This window comes from Littorina saxatilis, linkage group LG2 (genome assembly GCF_037325665.1).
Source record: "Littorina saxatilis isolate snail1 linkage group LG2, US_GU_Lsax_2.0, whole genome shotgun sequence".
Taxonomy (NCBI): Eukaryota; Metazoa; Mollusca; class Gastropoda; order Littorinimorpha; family Littorinidae; genus Littorina; species Littorina saxatilis.
The window spans coordinates 61,333,804-61,356,976 of NC_090246.1; the positions used below are offsets into that span (position 1 = coordinate 61,333,804).

The 23,173-nt window shown below is 44.8% G+C and overlaps 1 protein-coding gene across 3 annotated transcripts in view; it reads right to left on the reverse strand.

Annotated features, from left to right (window-relative positions):
• The window catches only part of LOC138959439 (GTP-binding protein 1-like), a 39,226-nt gene continuing 16,053 nt past the window's right edge, over nucleotides 1-23,173 (reverse strand). For all 3 annotated transcript variants that reach the window (XM_070330937.1, XM_070330938.1, XM_070330939.1), the window contains exons 6-11: nucleotides 22,821-22,916; nucleotides 21,514-21,752; nucleotides 12,785-12,929; nucleotides 12,244-12,426; nucleotides 11,200-11,335; nucleotides 1-4,631 (exon numbers count right to left, since the gene is read on the reverse strand). In XM_070330937.1, the coding sequence (XP_070187038.1) occupies nucleotides 4,090-4,631; nucleotides 11,200-11,335; nucleotides 12,244-12,426; nucleotides 12,785-12,929; nucleotides 21,514-21,752; nucleotides 22,821-22,916 (1,341 nt within the window). In that variant the 3' untranslated portion in view covers nucleotides 1-4,089. The remainder of the gene's footprint in view (nucleotides 4,632-11,199; nucleotides 11,336-12,243; nucleotides 12,427-12,784; nucleotides 12,930-21,513; nucleotides 21,753-22,820; nucleotides 22,917-23,173) is intronic.

The following is a 23,173-nucleotide window of genomic DNA, read 5'->3' on the forward strand; positions in this document are numbered from 1 at the left end:
GAAAGTCTTTAACTTTTTTAATTCTGCTGCAACCCTGCATGATAATCAAAAAACTGTACACTCTGGAAAACTAAGCACAACAAAGTGCAAATGAATATCAAACAACAATATTGATGCTATGGGACAGCACAGGGAACACACGCTGAAAAGATTATTTACACACCATAAAATAGATGAAACCCAGAAATTACAGGGGTTTTATTGGCTGTAGAAGAGTTGCGGCCCTTAAAACGGTGAGGCAAACAGATGTGGCCACTGATCAAGGGACAAGAGTAACCATGGCAACTGAATAATAAACACCCTCGAGCACATTTTTCAAAGAAAAGGGCATGATATCGTGCAGGCGCTGCATAACAGTTTGCATCGGAGCTCATCATTCATTGCGACACCATGATTGCTCACCTATAATGATCCATGCTGTGTGTTTGCCTCACTATTTCAAAGGGGCGCAACTCTTCCACAGTCAATAGAAACCCTGACTTTGAGTTATTACTGTCTGTTCAAGTCCACCATCACCACTATGCCTGCACAACAAAAAAGATGTTGCAATTAATAAAGTGCTCAACCATCTCTCTTTGTTCTTGAACCATCCTTAGAATGAGAGAGGCAGAACATGAAGACAGAAAGCTCGAGTTGATGTGCCGCAAACACAAAATTATTTCACCATACTAGTGATAGTTTAATAAACATTTTTGACACATGTAATTCAAGCAGCAGTGTTAAGTACCCAAAGATTGAACAGAAGAGTTTCCCAAATTTGGTTGTGAGAAGATCGTGCAAGTAAATGCCAAGAAGGCCTTAACAGTGACAACTGTAGATGAAAGTAGTTATGGAAATAATCACCACATCTTTGTTAAACAGTCCCATGCCTTGCTCAATAACACAGCTTGTTCCCTAGTGCAGTAAGCAAAACTCTTATCATAAATGAAATACCTATAATGAGGAATACATGTAATAACTACACAAGATCAAATTAAGAGTTATTTCAAACAGTAACTCACTCATCCAGTTAAAAACTATGAATATACTCACTTTAACATCGCCAATCCTTTCACTGCGACTCCATAAACTAACACAGATTTTTTTCTTTCTGTTTAAGTCATTGTGCTGACAAAAGCAACTTTTTGTACTTATGATTGAAATTAACACTTCATTTTTACAATCATTTGCTTTGCAAAATCACATTTTTATGTTTCCAAAGTCGGTTTTCCAAATGTGCATCTTTGGCATGATTTTTGTATGAAAACTGTGAACATAAAAATGAAACATGACAGTAACTGTATGTGTAACATGCAGTACAGCACTGTGTGAGAAAAGTAGAACAGGATCTAAAACGGCAATATGCAACATCAATTAGCATATTTACAACAGTATTTAAAAAGTAGCAGGGAAACCTATTAACTGTATCCAGGGTTTAAATTTCCCATTAATACCTAAACAATACTCATGCTGCTAAAGCTCCTTCAAATCGTTTGAAGAAAGAACAAAAAGTGAACACTCACTGATAACATCTTAACAAATCTAAAATGACTCTATACTAATTTTCTGGGGTGAGTAATACTAATAGACTTTAAAATTCTCAATTCAACTTTTTTCCAGTAAAAATTACACCACATTCAACATTTAAAAGATCTTATTTACAAACTGTATTGTGACTCATATAATGGAATTAATTACACTAACTCAGTACTCACACAGAAATGCTGCCATCTTTATTCTGACTGGTTGTGATCTAATAGAAAGCAACCATCAACGATAGGTATAAAATTGTTCGCCTAGTACTGCACTTGATGTGCTTGATCGTAAAAACTACAATGAAACAAAAGAAATGAATGTAACGTGTACAAACCTCAATAAATTGTAGTTCACAAAACATGCATTCCTTTGCTAACTTGGTAGCTTTTCAACTGGGCAAACATCAGAATCAAAGATAAGAAACAAAACAATTTTCATCAGTGTAATAGCTGTTCAACGTATCATATTATAAAAGAAACACACCAGAAAAGTAAAAAGACACGCAATAAAAGAAAACAACAAATAAAACAAATATTCAACACTGAATAAACAAGAAGGGCAAAGCCCATACGACTCACATGCTTGACCTCGACCTTTAGGGTAACTAAACCTAGCAATGACATCATACACTAAGAACTGCTTTACACATTTTTCCTACCAAAATACATGTGACCTTGACCCAAGGTCAAGGTCATCCAAGGTCATGCAACACAAAGCTGTTAATTCAAGACATAGGAAGTACAATGGTGCTTATTGGCTCTTTCTACCATGAGATATGGTCACTTTTAGTGGTTCACTACCTTATTTTGGTCACATTTCATAAGGGTCAAAGTGACCTTGATCATATGTGACCAAATGTGTCTCATGATGAAAGCATAACATGTGCCCCACATAATTTTTAAGTTTGAAACAGTTATCTTCCATAGTTCAGGGTCAAGGTCACTTCAAAATATGTATACAATCCAACTTTGAAGAGCTCCTGTGACCTTGACCTTGAAGCAAGGTAAACCAAACTGGTATCAAAAGATGGGGCTTACTTTGCCCTATATATCATATGTAGGTGAGGTATTCAATCTCAAAAACTTCAGAGAAAATGGGAAAAATGGGAAAAATAGCTGTTTTTTAGGCAACATTTATGGCCCCTGCGACCTTGACCTTGAAGCAAGGTCAAGATGCTATGTATGTTTTTTGGGGCCTTGTCATCATACACCATCTTGCCAAATTTGGTACTGATAGACTGAATAGTGTCCAAGAAATATCCAACGTTAAAGTTTTCCGGACGTCCGGACGTCCGGACGGACGACTCGGGTGAGTACATAGACTCACTTTTGCTTCGCATGTGAGTCAAAAAAAAGGAAAATGGATCTTGCAGCTGAAGGGCATAAATGTAACTTGTACCGTGTCAAGGTCATTCAATGAGCAAAAACTAAAAACCGAACCAAATATTTATCAGAGGGTACGGTACAGCTGGAAAATAGGTCTCACAAAAGCATGCAAAAAATTTTTTTAAAAATCGTGATATGTAGAATTTGTCATTAATAGAAACAAGCTAAAATGTTTTCCACAGCATACGCCGATTGAAGGTGGGTGGACAAATCAAACAGTTTAAGTTTCTTGTTAATCCTTACAACACAACCAAGATCATAAAGATCAGTCAAGCATTCTTATTGTCCAGATCGTGGCCTCCATTTGCATCATACAATCACTTTTAGTCAACAACAACAAAATTATGAAATTAATGACTGCTCATTTTACATCATATAAGATTCAAACCAGCTGCTACTGTAGGTCATAGCAATGAGTATAGTGTTCTTGGAAAACCTTTTTTCTGGTTGTGTCATTAACAGTATGAAGCATTCAATATATACATCTGTTGAGACACTGGCATTGTGACTTACTGGAACACAAAAATCATTACATTACAATTATTATTTTCATCTTTAAAGATTAGTTAAGGTTATCAAGTTTGAAACTGTAAAATTACAGTATTTGTATTGTGGGCTACTGATGAACGAAAGCTTGTATAATTGTTCAAACCTAACAAAACAGTTGGGAAATGTCTTTGATGGGGTATATAAATGTACAAAGACCAGGTACAAGAAGAGAAAAAGAGAGAGAGAGAGAGAGAGAGAGAGAGAGAGAGAGAGAGAGAGAGAGAGAGAGAGAGAGAGAGAGAGAGAGAGAGAGTTAGTTTGAGAATGCGATGGTTTCCCACCTAAGCAAAAAAGATGATTAAAATTATACATACCCTTTCTCATTCTTCCGACATGCCATTTCATACATACACCATTTCCGTTTTACATTTTTGGCCTTCTTTTCTTTTGTTTATGCAGCACTTACCAATAAGTTCAACCCATTCCTCACAGTACATGCACTTAATTGGTGAACGACAAATCAATCAAACCAATCAGAGGCATGCTATAAGTAAGGGTCAGAAAACAGAAGCTCTGTGTGCTGGGTCTCACTTTCAGTCAAATCAACAAGGGGGGAAACATTTCCAAAAAGGCCAGTGCAATTGGTTATCTCACAAAATGTTACAAGATCTTTGCAGAAGAACCAGACATGCTTTTTTGCTTAAGACTGCACTGCTGCTGCTGCTGCTGCTGCCGCTGTAGGTTGTGGTAGGGCGCCTGCCGAGACGCTGGGCTCAGGGGTGGAGGGTGCGGGGGCGGGGATGGAGGGGGCGGGGGCGGAGGTCAGGCCAGGGGCAGCGATGGGGGTGGTGGAGGAGGTTGGGGCCCCAGAGCTTGCTGCTGGTCCGTTGTGCGCATGCTCTCTGTTGTAGTCGTTGACGCTACGACGAGTTCGGCGGTTACGCTTGCTGGGCTTCTGAGGCTCGTTCTGAGGGTTGACGTGGTGCTTGCTTTCCTGTTGCGCCTTCTTTGCTGCCCGCTGTTGCCGCGTGTTTTGGGCTACTGCGCTGACGTGGGGGAACAAGTTGGTTATCGTGCCGACGGCCTTGGTGCGGCCTTCTCTGAACACAAGGCGCATGTTATCTTTCAGGTACTCTGGGTTTTTGATGAAGCGAAAGCGCACCTGAGCCTTGTCGCCTGTGCGAAGATGATGCTCTGTCATCTGGATGATGGTGGCCGTCTGACGAACACTGCCTACGTGAACTGCAAACAACAACACGGATATCTATCACTGTGATTTAAAATCATGTAGTGCTCAAAATCCATGGACCATGAGGTGAGTATTTCAAGAAGCTACAGAAAAAACACCTATTTTGCAATGATCAGGCAAAGCTTTGAATCGAAAATTTTATTGTAAATTTTCATTTAATAAATATACCTACCCGAATCACATGTAGCATTAACGCCCCGGAGATGCTAGGTTCTGTACAGGCTAACCGTCTAAGGGAAGCAACCCCAACCACAAAAGTGTAAACGTAGCCATGGTAATGCCCATACACCCGGGGAGTTACCTCCCCTCGTGCATGCCACGTCACTACTGCTACTGAACACGTGGTTCATATCATTCGACCTAAAGAATAAATTCTCCAAATCAAAAGCGGGGTTGGCGGGAGGGAATATACTATGTGATTCGGGTAGGTATATTTATTAAATGAAAATTTACAATAAAATTTTCGATTAAATTACATATTCCTACTCCGAATCACATGTAGCAGATTACAACAACAAGGCGGTGGGAAAGAAAAATCTAACTCACTCAAAAAACCTTGCCAAAAACCTGGACCGCTGCCAAAGAATCAGGGCGGTCCCAGTGGGAAAGAAAATCTAACCCACTCAAAAGCCCTTGCCAGGGCTGGCCCACTGCCAACAGGCAGTGAGGGAACCAAGGAAAGTCCTGATTGACAGCCGAGAAGAATCTCAGGCGAAAAGCGAAAGAGACAACCTCAGAGATCCAGAAAGCTGTGCTCAGCACTTCTTCCAATCTCCTAGCCGTAAAAAACAGCACAGGAATAGACCCAAGCCTTGGATTAATAACCCTGGCGAGCCAAGGGAAAGACAAGCTTCCCCCCCCCCCCTTTTATTGGAAGGAAATGCTAATGTCCTGAGAAGATCCGTGCGTAAGGTTGTCCCCTCAACTGAGAAGGACGAACCCCCGCGGTGACCTTAAGACAACCATGCCAAAGTCTGCAAACCTTGGGATGTAGTAAAGCCCAAAAGGCTTGTGAGAAAGAAGTCAGCTCAAAATAAGAGTGACCAATCCCCACGAAAGAGCGAGAGAGAGACATCCAAGCACTAAGTACCAGAGTCCACCTCGAAGAGAAAACTCACAAATAGAAGGTCGCCAGTTATCCCCTACCAGTCCCTGCGAACGCAGGGAGAGAGGTAGCACCCGACAGCAGCCACTTACGACTGTGCGTAAGCTACCGGAAGTGAGGACCCACGGTGGTCAAAAACCGATGTGACTGGCAACCATAAACAAAATGGCTAAAAGCCAGAATGTTCCCAAAACAGTCTGCTTGAAGGTAATCGAGAGTGAATCAAAAACCGAAAGCAGAAAACCAAGACTGGTAAACGTAAACCGTGAAGCCAGCCAGCCATAAGACTCCCGAAACCAGAGTTCTCAGGGAAAAAACAGGCAGTTAACTTCCTAGCCAAATCAAGAGCCTACCTGAGTTTGGCCAGAAACCCAGAGCGCGTCTGTCCCTGTCTGAAGACAGAGTCCAACGCGGAGAAAAACGGACAACCGCCCTAGACAAAGTTGCCTTTTGTAGCCGGGCGACTGTAAGGAAACCCGACCCAACAGACGTCATCCTGACTCGCCTCATACTAAGATGAGGAAGAAGAGAGGAAAGGCCCAAGACTGAAGTCACAGGAACCGAACCTTAGCTAAACCTCTGCCCGAAGGAGAAGAGTAGCCAAAACCTGAGAGAGAGGAGGAAAGCCACAAAGAACTACTCCTCCAACATCCATTGTCCAAGACAATGCCCCCTCAGGAAAACCTGAATGTTACTTCCGAGGCCAACTCAAGTGTACCTTAAGTTTGGACGAAACACCAGAACGCGTCTGATCACTAGAGAAAGACAGAGTCCGACTCGATGAAAGACAACAAGGACCAAAGTCCGAACGTTTGTGGCCAAACAGGGGTAACCTGAAGCCAGAGAACCCCACAAGCCACAAGAAACGGGAAGGCAACAACCACCATCGCCGCAACGTGGAATGGCTGTTGCCCGGCCAAGGCTGCCTATTGGCTGCCAGCTTAGCTTAACCAGAGGAATGAGCATGCTTCTGCTAAGCATGTTTCTGAGTATGCTAGCCTTACCTTCCTTCAACCCTTGTAAAGCAGTCAGAGACCTGGTGATCTCTACTCGACTGAATCTCTACTGCAGGCAAAGTTTAAGCGACTCTCTTTGACTGTTCAGGGAACTGAGAATGCGAAAGAAACGAGTCCCTCCGACACCCGCCGTACGAGCGTAGAGAAGGAAGGGCAGCCTCATCTGCTCCATGCTCACCCTAGCAAGGGCTGGCCAACAGAGTAGCGAAAGGAGGCAAGTTCCAAAGGCTGAATAAGCAAGAAGGAACAAAAGGTGAAGCCCGTGTAGCCGAAGCCAGCCAAGGCTGAGCATGTTCCGGAACTGAACCATAGTAGAAACAGCGGCAGAACCAAAACACTAGAGATACCACCTTCGGGAGGAGATGGCCTAGCCAAAACCTGCAAACCGTGGTACCTACAAAAGGTGACTAAGGAACCGGAAGTAGAAAAACATCCTATCTTCACGGAACGGAAGTCCGACATCGACAACAAAGTCAACCAACAAGGAAGCCACCAATGTCGATGCACCCAAGGGAAATCCTGAGCCGAAGCTTGAGCTTCGACGGAAATCCAGAACGTGTTCGATTGCTGACTAAAGACTGAGAACCAGAATAGCTCAGCTACGAACGCAAACCGAAGTCACAGTTGCTGGTGGTAAACTGATGAATGAGATGACCGGAAACCGGAAAACCATCCAACCGGAAAAAGACCTGACTTATCCCCCTACTGACGGTCGTGAATAGGGGAAACGTCCAGGGCCACCCGAACTGAATAGGCAGTAAACGCAACACCCAACAGGTAAAGTGAAGACTGCCCCGGCTGAGGCTAAAAGCCTAAATGCCCGTAGGCCAGCCGCTGTTCCTCACCCACCGACCTCCGAAGGAGTGTCAGGAAGAGGAGAAGTGTATCCGAACAGAGCCGGAAATGCAGCAGACAAAACCGCAAAAAACGGAAGCGAAAGTTGCATAGAGTAGACTGAGGCCGGAAGCCCAAACGCCCGTAGGCCAGTCCTCTGTCAACTCCAGTCAAAACCGCAACGTGTACTTGAAATGGAGGACTTATGCTTCCAGTAAAACCGGAAACACCACGCCGACAACGGCTGCCGCACTTGTGAAACACAAATGCCCACGACGGAACAAGAGTGAGACAGAACAGAAGAGGACTGGGGCCGGAACCCGAACGCCCGTAGGCCAGTCCTCGATCAACCCCAGACAAGCCACTACGTGCGCTTGTGAAGGAGAACCTATGCTTCCAGACAGGAAGTGTAAGAGGCCGAAGCCCCGCCCGGGAAAACCTTCGACGTGACCTCTGCCGCAGCTTAGAGGACAGCGTTAAGCCTTTTTCCCAATAACCAGCACGTGTGGAATCGCTGACGACAGACTGAATGTCCGACACAACCGGCGAAAAAACCGAAGTCCACGTACTGGTGGAAGGCCGGTGAAACGGCATAACCGGAAAACCGGAAATCCGTCCCCCCCGACGTCGTCCTAACTCATGCCTCGACCAGGCTAAGAGAGAGAAGACGGCAAGTCTGCAGCCGCAGGAACCGGAACGGCAGTCGACGCGACAACCGAAGGTTGAAACGCTGACTACATCGGCCAGAGCTGAGACAACACCTGCCCGAAGGGCTGGCGTTGCTCCTCAGCTACCGACATCCGGGAGGAAGTGGAAGCGAAAGGAGCAGTAAATCCGGGCGGAGCCGGAAAGCACCAGACGAGACCGCGAAAAGCGGAAGCGCCGAATGCGAGGACGGAGGCCGGAAGCCCGAATGCCCTAAAGGCAACGTCCGGTCAACCCCGGAAACGACCACAGCGGGTGCGTACGTCAGAGGACCTATGCTTCCAGCGAGTGCCGGAAGCGCAGCGCCAGAAACGGCTACCGCCATTGCTCCGCCACACAATGGTCTTCGAGGAAGCCAGGGTGTGACTGAACAGAGGACGAATGCCCGGGGGGCAACGTCCGGTCAACCCCGGAAACGACCACAGCGGGTGCGTACGTCAGAGGACCTATGCTTCCAGCGAGTGCCGGAAGCGCAGCGCCGGAAACGGCTACCGCCACTGCTCCGCCACACAATGGTCTTCGAGGAAACCAGGGTGCGACTGAACAGAGGACGAATGCCCGAGGGGCAACGTCCGGTCAACCCCGGAAACGACCACAGCGGGTGCGCACATCGGGGGACCTGGTCAACCCCGGAAACGACCACAGCGGGTGCGTACATCGGGGGACCTATGCTTCCGGCGAGTGCCGGAAGCGCAGCAGTCGGAAACGGCTAGACAACTCCGGAAACGACCCCAGCGGGTGCGTACGTCGGAGAAGTAGCCGGAACCAACTGCCGCCATTGCTCAGCCACACAATGGTCTTCAGTGAAGCCAGGGTGCGACTGAACAGGGGTTTGCGGGTCGTGAACCCGCCGAAAAGAGCTGTGTCCCAGCAGGGACTGTCCGACGGCCTCACGAGGGCCTGTGGACCAGCTCGACTTACTTGAATCGCCAACCACAGCGGTAGAAGACGAAGAAGCAAAACATCCGCCCTAGACAACGTCTCGGCCGGAAGCGTCAAAGAAGCCAACAAGGTGACGTCGCCCACAGACAGCGGGACCAACGGAAGACGCAGGCTTGGAACGCGAAAATTTCTTCACAAAGATAACGCAGACACCTGCAACACCTGATCTGCTAACGGCAGAGAAGGCGAGGAGAAGAAACAGGACGTACAACAGTATATGACTGCCCCACAAAGTGTTTGTTCGAGGCAGAAAGAGTAACGAACAAAACATAACAAACATGTTAAATCCGAAACCACGACAAGTCCTACGGACTGGTAGATACCTGCTAAAGCCTAGCCAAGTAAACCACTGTCAGCGACGCTGATACACAAAATGGCGGCCAAGCGATAAGTTACTGGACAAAATTTAGAAGTCCAAAACGGACGAAAATTAAGCAATAACAAAAATTCCTGTCAAAGTAATGACGAAATATGAAATGGCTTACCAACTAACAAAGCAGAAGGCAAAAACGCAGGTAAAGTAAGGAGAACCTCACCATAACATAGGCCTAGCCACATAAATAAGCTGTCAGGAAAGCTGAGCAACCGAAAGTGGCGGCCACAAGATAAGTTACTGAAACGCATTTAGGAGTCCAAACGGACAAAAAGTCAGCAACTATAGATAAATTCCTGTCAAACTAAAGACAAGAAGGAACAAGCTTACCAACTAAACAAAGCAGCAAGCAAGTAAGAAGGTAAAATTACGTTTACCTCCAAAATACATCGGCCTAGCCACAAAAATCTGTCAACTCATGCTGACAACAAAAATGGCGGCCAACAGTAGTCACTGAAATATCACAGGTCCAAACACGGACGAAAATCAGCAACTACAACAAATTTCCTGTCAAAATAATGACCAAAATGGAAAGAGCTCACCAACTACGAAGCAGGAGGCAAGATAGACGGTAACGTGGCCGGTGGGTGTCAAAACAACACCAAACAGCGCAGCCACAGGGGAGCCCAAAAATACAACAACCTGCTCCCTCGAAAGCTGTAAGGTCGAATGATATGAACCACGTGTTCAGTAGCAGTAGTGACGTGGCATGCACGAGGGGAGGTAACTCCCCGGGTGTATGGGCATTACCATGGCTACGTTTACACTTTTGTGGTTGGGGTTGCTTCCCTTAGACGGTTAGCCTGTACAGAACCTAGCATCTCCGGGGCGTTAATGCTACATGTGATTCGGAGTAGGAATATGTAATTTAATGAAGAGTACAACTCTTAACAAAATCAATTGAAAATTATAGGTTAATGCTTCAAGGACTAAATGTGCCTGTAAAATCAATCTGCATACACCACCCTCATCAACTGTGAAAAAACATTCATAGCTGTAACTGAACTCCTCTGCTGACTCAAACCTATCAACTATGCTCATGCTAACAAGTAAGTAAACCCTGATAAAAACTCTGAAACACAATATTTAAACATTAAAAAAAAAATCACCACAATTTATTGAACTGCTTAGTCTGCTAGACTGACTTTATTTATGTTTAAATTAGTCAGGTATTGTCCCATGTTACTTACTCAACTTTGTTTGAGGTTAGGATCTAATAACAAGATGTTTAATTACACTTAAGAAAATTGGTCACAAATGCAGACATTCAGATTTAGAAAAAAGTTTGAAAATAAAGTGACACGGAACTCAAACAGCAAGGTGCAACTTCTCAGTTTTTGGCAAGCATGAAGAATGTTCATCTTGCCAGATATCACATCCTCAGGTAAGTTTACTTATTTTTCTAATTGCTATCAAATTATATGTCTGTTTGACCACTAAAAAGACCATTGGGTCAATGTACTTGTGAATGTCTTGCTTTGTCAAAAATTAAACGTTCCAGTAACACTGATACATTTTCTTGTTTCTTTGATTTAAGACAAGTGAAACTGCAGCAACAGTGCAGCAGTCTGAGGGGGATAACTCACCCATGGCCTGATAGCGGACACTGATGGTGGTGGGATGGTGAAGAACAAGGATTTCTCCCTCAAACTCCCAGCATGCTTTGGGCTCCAGGCGTGGTGAAACCATCACCATGCCCTTTCGTATTGATGACCTTTTGATCTGAAAATCAAAAGACAAATGAAATGAAATATACGGTAATGAAGATTAAAAACTTTGAATATTCAACGGAAGACCTGCTCTCTTTTAAGGAACTACTTCTTAGATCTTGTCTTTACTAAATCTTTAAACTTCCTGAAGATTTTCTCTCCTTTATTTTTAAAATGTCTTTTAATAGATCTTGGGGGCATATAAAAATCACCAAAATATCAACAAGAAAAGCAAATGCTTATACGACTCACCAATTGGCTGGTCGGACGGCCTAACACGGCTCATTTCAAAGACTCTCCTGATTACTCGGGTGAGTTCGTTGGTTAATATTGTTTAACGTCTCTTCAGCAGCAGTGAATGCTATTCGAGACCGATGTAAGACCCACCTGTATAATTGTGTCTTTCTTGTGCCATGAGACCGATGCAAGTCCCACCTGTATAATTGTGTCTTTCTTGTGCCACGAGACCGATGCAAGTCCCACCTGTATAATTGTGTCTTTCTTGTGCCACGAGACCGATGCAAGTCCCACCTGTATAATTGTGTCTTTCTTGTGCCACGAGACCGATGCAAGTCCCACCTGTATAATTGTGTCTTTCTTGTGCCACGAGACCGATGCAAGTCCCACCTGTCTAATTGTGTCTTTCTTGTGCCACGAGACCGATGCAAGTCCCACCTGTATAATTGTGTCTTTCTTGTGCCACGAGACCGATGCAAGTTCCACCTGTATAATTGTGTCTTTCTTGTGCCACGAGACAGATGCAAGTCCCACCTGTATAATTGTGTCTTTCTTGTGCCACGAGACAGATGCAAGTCCCACCTGTATAATTGTGTCTTTCTTGTGCCACGAGACCGATGCAAGTCCCACCTGTATAATTGTGTCTTTCTTGTGCCACCAGACTCAGGTAGTCAAAAACCTCACCTTCTTGAGTGAAAATGATGCTGTCTGGCCACCGCGCACTTCCTTCACAGGCATGCGTTTCCGGTGTATGGATTTGACAACGATGGGCTGAAACTGTCCCAGTGCGTCAGGCCCCAGCAATAGTGTGTCGTTCAGCCTGATGTAACCTTGCAGCAGTGTTCCTGATACCACTGTTCCAACACCCTGTAAATCACAAAAGCAACTTGTAGAAGGACATTTATTGATAGTATAATAAAACATGGTTTAGAAATCATTCAGAGAACTATATTCTAGAGCTTGAAAGAAAATGTAACTTGTCATTGAATTGTAGAGAAAGCAATGCTCTCCTTACCCGTGTCTATCATCAGATTCAATGTGTACTTTTGTATGTGCACACACACACAAAAATTCCAAAAATCTGAGCTTGTTCTCATCTTTTTAAAGAAACTGTTCTTTATGTGTAATGTTCACCTTCTCTTTGAGGTCCACCATAGCCTATCACATACAGAAACAAAGTGTATACTGAGCAAACCCATCCTCCACGTTATGCTGTATTACTCACAGGTACAGAGAAAGTGTCATCTATCTGGAATTCAGCAGGTTTTGTGAGATCGCACTTGACGCGGGTGGACAGGAGGTTGAGGAACATTTTGAGCAGCTCCAGGTTTTCCCCTGTCACGTTGGACACCTGGAAAACTGGACACATTCTGTTGACAAAAAGACACACCAACCAATGATAGAAGTCCATTACAGTGGAACCCCCATTTTAAGACCTTGCAAAATCTGAACAAGTCGCGTAAGGCGAAAATACAATATTTAGTCAAGTAGCTGTCGAACTCACAGAATGAAACTGAACGCAATGCCATTTTACTCGTAGCATCGTCAGGCCACCGCTCATGGCAAAGGCAGTGAAATTGACAAGAAGAGCGGGGTAGTAGTTGCGCTAAGAAGGATAGCACGCTTTTCTGTACCTCTCTTTGTTTTAACTTTCTGAGCGTGTTTTTAATCCAAACATATCATATCTATATGTTTTTGGAATCAGGAACCGACAAGGAATAAGATGAAAGTGTTTTTAAATTGATTTGGACAATTTAATTTTGATAATAATTTTTATATATTTAATTTTCAGAGCTTGTTTTTAATCCGAATATAACATATTTATATGTTTTTGGAATCAGCAAATGATGGAGAACAAGATAAACGTAAATTTAGATCGTTTTATAAATGTTTATTTTTTTTTACAATTTTCCGATTTTTAATGACCAAAGTCATTAATTAATTTTTAAGCCACCAAGCTGAAATGCAATACCGAACCCCGGGCTTCGTCGAAGATTACTTGACCAAAATTTCAACCAATTTGGTTGAAAAATGAGGGCGTGACAGTGCCGCCTCAACTTTCACGAAAAGCCGGATATGACGTCATCAAAGACATTTATCAAAAAAATGAAAAAAACGTATGGGGATATCAATCCCAGGAACTCTCATGTCAAATTTCATAAAGATCGGTCCAGTAGTTTGGTCTGAATCGCTCTACACGCACGCACGCACACACACACACACGCACACACACACACACATACACACATACACCACGACCCTCGTTTCGATTCCCCCTCGATGTTAAAATATTTAGTCAAAACTTGACTAAATATAACAAAAAACAGGCCTCAAAAAGGAGGGAGTCTTAAATTTATGTAATAAAAGGGACGTTCAACTGTACCCAGAAACTCATGCTTCAAATTCTATTGTTTCTGATGGGTAACATGCTTTGGGCAGTGCTGTCGTTATAAAATCAAACATTTTATAAGTAAATTCTCATTTGATTAATATACTTACCCGAATCACATATACAGTGGAGTCCGGGTACAACGAATCTCAAGGGAGATGCATTTTAGTTCGTTATATCAGTAATTCGCTGTAGAGTTTTCAACCTCACGAGAGGGGTGACCACACCACCCCCTCCCCCATACACTCACACAGAGACACACAAACAACAGGATTGAGTCTATGCTAACCACTTCTTGTGGCTACTAAACAATAACAACAAACTCCTAATATTTCTTTAAACGTTCTGTAAAAAATGATTTGTATGAATGGTGTTGAAAAGAAGAGATAAAATAAATCCTCAAGGCAGTGACCGCACTCACCATGCACTGACATACGAAAGCAGCCACACAAACACAGCACAGAGGCACATGTGCAGATGCTTTGCGAGAATAACCTTGAAAACCAGTTTGAATAAAAAGCAGCATAGAGCTGCATGTCATAATCAAGTTATTTGTTTTCTTTTTGTCTGGCTTTATTGACTGCATGCCGATCTTGTGGCAGTGACTTTTCACTCTTCAGTCGGAAATACACTAAACACAACACCGCTCTCACTCTCCCTCGCTGCCTACCCTAAAGCCGTGACAACTTATGCTTGGAAACTGTGTGGAAGAGTGCACCTCTCTATTTCTCTCCAATGATCTTCCTGCTGACAGTGACACCAGACACCCCACTGAGTTTAGCCAGCTACCCTCCTCTCTCTCTCCCTTCCCCCAGCCATATATGAAAGGAGAACCACCTCTCATAGCTAAAACTAGGTCAATGACCCCTGGGAAGAAGGTCGCTGAGTGTCTATAACCAAGGCCACCCAGCTGCCCTGTGATCTCGATGCACACGCAGAGATCGTTGTAGCCTTGTGACTTTTAGAGACAAAGCGGCTCTGGGGCGATGAAAACGTGTTTGTGCCCGATGTGTACTGGTGTGTACTGAGCACAGTCATAGCTTAGCAGCTGATTGGAATAGTGAAAACACAGTGGCTGTGGCTGTTCCGTGCACCTCCCGCGGTTTGTTCAGAGTTTGCTCATCACGCGATGTGCACTTGTGTTTGTGTATTTTTGTCTTTGGAGACAATTATTGACATCAGTTCGTTGTAGCCTTGTGACTTTTAGAGACAAAACGGCTCTGGGGCAATGAAAACGTGTTTGTTATACGAGGGGTTCGTTATGCAAATGAGTTCAAAAGGTTCGTTGTAGTCGGAAAGTAACAAGTAAGAAATAGAAGGCTGTCTGCCGGGAAATCAATGGCAGTTCGTTAAAAGCGGGATTTCGTTATACCCAGGTTCGTTATAGCTGGACTCCACTGTAGCATTGACACAGTCTGAGATGCTAAGGTCTGAAAAGGCTACCCGTCTTAAACAATTTTAAAGGGAAGCAACCCCACCACAAAAAAGTGTAAACGGAGCAATGGTAATGACCACACACCCAGGGAGTTACCTCCCCTTGGTGTGTACTACGTCACTACCGCTCCTCAACACGTGGTCAAGATCATACGGCTTTAAAGAAAACTAAAAAACCATAAGCGGGGTTGGCGGGAGGGAATTAACTATGTGATTCGGGTAAGTATATTAACTCTTACCAGTTCGGGGGTTTTAGGGCATATTTTACAGTGCTGTTGGTGCCTACTTGCCGAGTGGCTATCTGGGGTCATATTCTAAATGAAATATAGAAAGTTATATATCAAATGAAAGGAAAATGAATAAGCTTTTCATATTTGCAAAGAGAATTGTGCTATCTTTAAAGGTAAAAATTTTATGGGGGTGACAACATGATTTTTGTTGAAATTTGTACGCCCATTTTTTGGAACACGTGACAAACACAAAGAAGAAAATTTTTTTGTGTTCAGTTTATTTTAGATATGCTGCTAACTAGTCTGTTTGGGCATTCATTTTACATAACATAGCAAAGTTTTATAGAGTTTTGCTGATAAACAAAAAAGTTATTGTCACCTGAATACCCCCACCCAAATTTCAAAGTTGGACGTTTCATGCCTAAGGCCCCCCCCAAAAAAAATATTCTGTTTACGGTATCCTGACTGACCCTATTTTTTCGCGCGACCCTAGACTTTTGTTTGGCATTTGGTAAAAAAAAAATAATAAAACTAAAAAAAAATTGAAAAAAAAAAATTTGAAAAAAAAATAATAAAATATGAAAAAAAATGGGGGAAAAAAAAAAAAGGGGGCTTTGTTTTTTGGCAAAATAACTTAAAAATATGTTTTGGGGAAATAAAAAAAATAATAAAAAAAAGTCCCGCGCTACCGACCCTATTTTTTTTGCCTATGTTACCGTTAACAGACTTCTTTTTTTTTATGCCTAATAATGCATTTCTATAACTAACTTATAACAAAAACCCAGCTTGTTTCAGGCATAAAGTGTGTCTTAAATATGAGTTTATCCACTGTCCGACCCATCCAATGTAAAAAAAAAATAAAACAAATAATAATTAGATAATTGGTCAGTGGAAAACTACAGGGGGGGCATCGTAAGCTTGCTTACGATGGGCAAGGGAGCGAACTGGTAAGAGTTAATCAAATGAAAATTTACTTGTAAAATTTTTGATTAAATTACATATTCTTACTCCGAATCACATAAAGCAGATAGCTTCAAGAAGGCGGTGAGAAAGAAAAAATCCAACTCACTCTTAAGTCCTTGCCAAAAACTGGCCTCCTGCAATCATGGCAGGAAGAGCTCTGGAGCCGTCCTGACGAACAGCGGAGATGTCTCTCAGATAAAAATTGAGGAAAACATCATCAGAGCGCCAGTACGCAGTATGCAGTACCCCCTCCAGTCTCCTCGACCGCAAAACGGCCAAGGAGGAAGCCCAAGCCCGAGTTTCATGGGCTCGAACAGAGTCAAGGGGAAGGACAGGCTGCATTTCCGGTCAGCTGGATGCATAAGAATGTGAAAATATGCATCTGTCAGATCGATCGAGGTCGCCCAGTCTCCTGAGCGGAGAGAGTCTCTGACCGAGGCTGGCATCTCCATCTTGAATCGTATCTCTCTCAAGAAGGTATTGAGATGCGATAGATCCAGGACGGGACGCCACTCTCCTGAGGCCTTGGGAAAAGCCGCCCGTAGAACCCGAGGGAGCTGTGGTCTCAGACCCTCTCCGCCGCACCCTTCTGTAGCAGGGAGGCAATCTCCGCCTGAAGAACGGACCTTGCTTCCTGCGAGGAGGGGGGCTTGAAGACCGGCGGACGCCTGGACAGAGGTGCCTTCGCGTCCTGCCAAAGCAGGCGGAAGCCCGACCTCACCACACCCACAATCCATTGGCTTTGTACAGAGACCAGCCAATGCGAAAATGCCCGGGAGGGGCCCCCCGCCATCACCGAAGTGGAGGGCGGAGGGGGGTGAGATCGGGAGCACTTCATTGGGGGTGAGGCTTGCTGCTAGAGCCGCCCCTCCCCCTGCCCGAAGCCATTCGTTTTCTCGAACCTCGAGAAACAGAAGGGGACTGTCTTTTGTCGGCCGGTTTCGTCTGAGCAGAGGCCTGAGTCTGCTTTTGCCGAGAAGGCTTGCTCTGTTTCAAACTTTGTAGAAAGAAATCAGACAACTGCTAATCTCTGTTTGACTTCTTCTTCTTCTTCTTCGTACGACGGTTGTGTCAGACTCGGAATCTGGAGGATGCCATGAACATGGACGTTCTTTCCAGGTCCTCCAGTGCTCCCCACATTTTGGTCCTCAGATCTGTTGGGTCAGGCCATGTCTGGATCCGCAGTTGGTCGAGGCGGGGACATGCTTGGAGAACATGTTCTGGAGTTCTGTTTGACTGAATCTCCTGTCTTCTGGCATCAAAGACCAGATGACAGAAGAGAAAGCCCTCCACCACCGGGGAAGCACGCAAAGTGTCCCTCGTCGCCTGCTCAGTAAACTGAGAGTGTGAGAGGAAAAGATCCCTTCGACACATCACTGAGTGAGCGTATTGAAGGGAGGACAGTCTCATCTGTTCTTCATTCACCCTGGCAAGAGGCAGACAACAGAGTCGAGACATCGTCAGCGTCTTGATCTGCACTAAGTGTGAACGGATCCAGCGACTCAGTGAGAGAACGAGAGAGAGCTCTGATCAGAGTCTCCAAGATGGAGGCAAGCTCAAAAAGCTGACGACCCAATTCCTCAGAAGCGACAAGAGTGTGATCTTGAAACACCACACCCGCGTCCTTCTTAATCTGCTTGGCAAGCAGAGGAAGCATTTCCTGCGTCACCGGCAACGATGCACGCGGAAGCGCAAAGGAAGACAACAAGTTCCGGTTAGTCTTTGGCAACGTGAGCCTCTTATGAGAAGACGGAACAAAGGTCGAAGACTGTGAAGCCGGAACTGCCCCATGAGGAACGAGAAGCGGAACAGGAACAGTGGGAATACCACTTCCGGAAGGAGATGGTCTAGCCAAGACCTGCGAGAGGTGGTACGCTACCGAAGGTGACTCCGTGAACCGGAAGTATGAATCATCATCCTTCGCGGAACGGAAATCGGACATCGCTGACGTGGCAACCGAAGCGGAAGCCAAAGAAGCCGATGCAACCTCCGGAAAATATCTGGAGGTAACCTCAGCTGCAGCCTCAAGGGCAACCTTGAGCTTCTACGGAAAACCAGAACATGCCTGCTCACTGGTAACCGACTGAACGTCAGAATAGTCCAGCGAAGGACAAGGACCGAATTCACAGTTGCTGGTGGTTGGACGGTGAACGGAATGACCGGAAACCGGAAATCCGTCCCCCCGGACGCCATCCGAACTGATTCTTTCTTTCTTTCTTTATTTGGTGTTTAACGTCGTTTTCAACCACGAAGGTTATATCGCGACGGATCCGAACTGATACCCTGACTGAAATCAGGATAAGAGTAAGAGGAGGGCACGTCCGTAACTGCCGGAACCGGAAAAGCAGTCGAAGCAGCACCCGACGGGTGAAACACTGACTGCCCCGGCCTAAGCTGCGAGGCCACCTGCCCAAAGGGCGGGCGCTGCTCTTCACTCACCGACATCCGAGAGGAAGTGCCAGGAATGGGAGCAGTGAAACCGGGCGGAGCCGGAAACGCAACCGACGAAACCGTATGATACGGAAGCGCAGGTTGCATGGACTGGGGCCGGAAGCCCGAATGCCCATAGGGCAGTCCACGGTCAACCCTGGACAAGACCACAGCGGGTGCTTGCGGCAGGGGACCTATGCCTCCGGTAGGAACCGGAAGCGCAGCAGCCGGAACCGGCTGCCGCCCTTGCTCCGAAACACAGATGCCCGCGACGAGGCAAGGGTGAGACGGAACAGAAGTTTGCGGGTTGTGATCCCGCGCCAAAGAACTGTTTCCCAGCAGGAAATGTCCGGCAGCCTCACGAGGGCCGGTGGACCAGTTCGACTTACCGGAAGCGCCCACCACAGCGGTAGAAGACGAAGAGGCAAGTAGATCCGCCCTGGACAAAGTCACAGACGGAACCGTCAAAGAAGCCAACGAACGAGCTTCCCCCACGGCGGGCGGGAACACAACACTGGCCGTAGGCTTGGAACGTTGCATTTCTTCATGCACCAAAGTGCGAATCTCTGGAACCAAAGAAGTCAATAACGACGACACCAGGGAAGCTTGCTCTGAACCCGAAACGGAGGGAGAGCGAGAAGAAACAGAATGAACAGAAGAGCTTGGCTGCCCCCCAACCGAATGGTCACTAGGAGCAGAAATAGGTACGGCCATGACCGTATTACGAGCCTCGTCCGAGACTACTACCATAACAGGAGGCTTGGAAACTAATGAAGAAGATTTAGATTTAACTCTGCCCTTAACATCAGCCTTGCCGCGCTTTTTATCGCTGTCAGACATGCTGACGCACAAAATGGCGGCCAAACCGCAAAAGTTACTGAAAAATACAAGTCCAAAAAATGGACGAAAATGTATCAGCAACTACGAAAATTCCTGTCAACAAAGAATAACAAGTCGCGTAAGGCGAAAATACAATATTTAGTCAAGTAGCTGCCATTTTTCAGCAAGACCGTATACTCGTAGCATCGTCAGTCCACCGCTCATGGCAAAGGCAGTGAAATTGACAAGAAGAGCGGGGTAGTAGTTGCGCTAAGAAGGATAGCACGCTTTTCTGTACCTCTCTTTGTTTTAACTTTCTGAGCGTGTTTTTAATCCAAACATATCATATCTATATGTTTTTGGAATCAGGAACCGACAAGGAATAAGATAAAAGTGTTTTGAAATTGATTTGGACAATTTAATTTTGATAATAATTTTTATATATTTAATTTTCAGAGCTTGTTTTTAATCCGAATATAACGTATTTATATGTTTTTGGTATCAGCAAATGATGGAGAATAAGATAAACGTAAATTTGGATCGTTTTATAAATTTTTATTTTTTTGTTAAATTTTCAGATTTTTAATGACCAAAGTCATTAATTAATTTTTAAGCCACCAAGCTGAAATGCAATACCGAAGTCCGGGCTTCGTCGAAGATTACTTGACCAAAATTTCAACCAATTTGGTTGAAAAATGAGGGCGTGACAGTGCCGCCTCAACTTTCACGAAAAGCCGGATATGACGTCATCAAAGACATTTATCAAAAAAATGAAAAAAACGTTCGGGGATTTCATACCCAGGAACTCTCATGTCAAATTTCATAAAGATCGGTCCAGTAGTTTAGTCTGAATCGCTCTACACACACACACACACAGACACACACACAGACACACGCACATACACCACGACCCTCGTTTCGATTCCCCCTCGATGTTAAAATATTTAGTCAAAACTTGACTAAATATAAAAAGGAACAAGCTCACCGACTACCAACGCAGAAGGTAATAAGACGGGTAAGTGGGTGCCGGTGGGTGCCAAGCAGACCCCAAACAGCAAAATCCACGAGAGCGCCAAAAATCCACGACCTTCTCTCAGAAGCTGAAAAGGTCGTATGATCTTGATCACGTGTTGAGGAGCGGTAGTGACGTAGTACACACCAATGGGAGGTAACTCCCTGGGTGTGTGGTCGTTACCATAGCTCCATTTACACTTTTTTTGTGGTGGGGTTGCTTCCCTTTAAAATTGTTTAAGACGGGTAGCCTTTTCAGACCTTAGCATCTCAGACTGTGTCAATGCTTTATGTGATTCGGAGTAAGAATATGTAATTTAATAGCCCATGGCTTTATCCTGCGTATTTCAACAAGTGAGAATTCTTGTTATGTTTTGTACACTCTGAAACACAGGTACACTGAGGCTTTAGTTTATTGTTCCAGGTTCCTCAAAGGTCAACTATAATCTTTAGATCAAGGAAATTCCATGTTAAACTGTTCTTAAAGCATGAAACAAGCTTTGCTGCATGTGGCTCTATGTTTCTTGCAGGGAAGCATGAAAGGCAGGGTTAACTTTTCTTCCCTCCACTCAAATAGCCCTGGTTTTTAGTGCTTGTAACTGTAAGGGGTTTACATTCTCAATTATCAAAACCCTTAAGCCAGAAAGAAGACAGCAGTCACTGAAACAAGTCTCTTACCTTTCAGAGGTGAAGTTGGTTGCAGAGCAGATGACGTCATCCTTGTTCTGCACGATGACTGGGATCTTGCGACAGCCGGGGGACTTGAGGATGCGGGTGAGCAACTTGAGCGTCTCCTGCAGGACGTTGGGGGGACACATGTCCACCTTGGTCACCACCGCAAACACTGGAACGTTTAGCGCCAACGCCAGACCCAGGTGTTCTTTGGTCATGCCGATCACTCCTGCATTGGCTCCAATCTGTAGAAAGGAATACATAACTGAGAGATGATTTTTTTAGTGTTTTTCCAGCTACTGACGAAGGATAAATACCTTGATCATAGTCAGACCGAACACCAGCGAAGGCCTGAGTACGCAGAAGAGAGACTCCGTTGCCCGCATCGAATGCAGCATGCACATCGGCCGACGTCACTGTAGCCAAGGGAGGGACACGCACCCTGGCCAGGGAACGCGTATCGCCGACACCCAGAGGCAAGGACAAAAATTCTGCCCTAGTCGACGAAAGCTCTGCTGAAAGGGAGGAAACCTGAGCGCTCAAAGAGCGGAGAATAGCGGAAACATCTTGTTTATCATATCACTGACAGAGCTAGAACCGGAAGCAACCGGTACAGATTCTGAAGGCAGAATAGGCATGGAGGGAGATTTAGGTATGTCAATCTTAACATCAAAAGAATGTTTGGATGAAGGGTCTAACACCTTCACAACAGCTTGACTAGAAGAGCCCTTCGACTTACGAGAAAGCTTCTTAACAGGAGAAGGCTCCACCACTTGCTTAGAACTTTTTTCTTACCGCTATCCGACATGGCGGACGAAAGCGTGTAAACATTTTCTAAGTGCAGAACCGACCTAAGTCAAGCAAAAAACGAAAAAAATATGCAAAAATGCTCACCCCAAACACAAAGTAAGAGAAGAGGGACGTGCAAGGATAGCCAAGGTGAAGTCTGACCCAAGGAAAAGTCAGACGAAAGGCTGAAAAGCCTAAGCAAAGCGAAACACGCCCGTAGCCATGGAGCGCTGAGTAGAGAATGATTACAATATGGCGGCAAGGTCAGGAAGTCACGTGACTTTGTCCTGTTTATGGGTCAAGGTAGCTTTTTTTTTAGAGTTGCCTCCCTTGTTACCAAGGTGATGCGATACAGCGTTCTAGCACTAGACTGAAGTAAATTGCTATATGTGAGTTGGGTTAAGATATGTAATTTAATCCAAAAAAAGTTGATGGTAATGTTCAGAGTGTGAATGGTGTTTAGTTTTTAGAATGAATTGTGCGACCAATGAAATGTGCCACCAACTTAAAAGTTAAATACTCACCATAAGCATAGCAAAGTCTGGCGCATGTCCCGTCATACCAAATACTGTGGTTTTCAAGTAACGCTCGTGGCCTGCCAAATCAATGAAAGTTATCACCTGAAACAAGAACAAAGCTCTATAATAATAATATAATACTAATACAACATTTATAAAGCGCTTCCCACAGCTCGACACACTTTGCAGAAGAGATCAACAGAATGAAGGAAGGAAGATAACATTTCTTATTGATAACAGTGTCTTTCATCGAAGGCATGTTTTGGATTCTGTATACACCACAAGCTTTAAAATAACACCATTTCAAAAGGTTTGAAACCCTTACTAACCTATTGGTTGGCACTGAGACAGCAAAAATT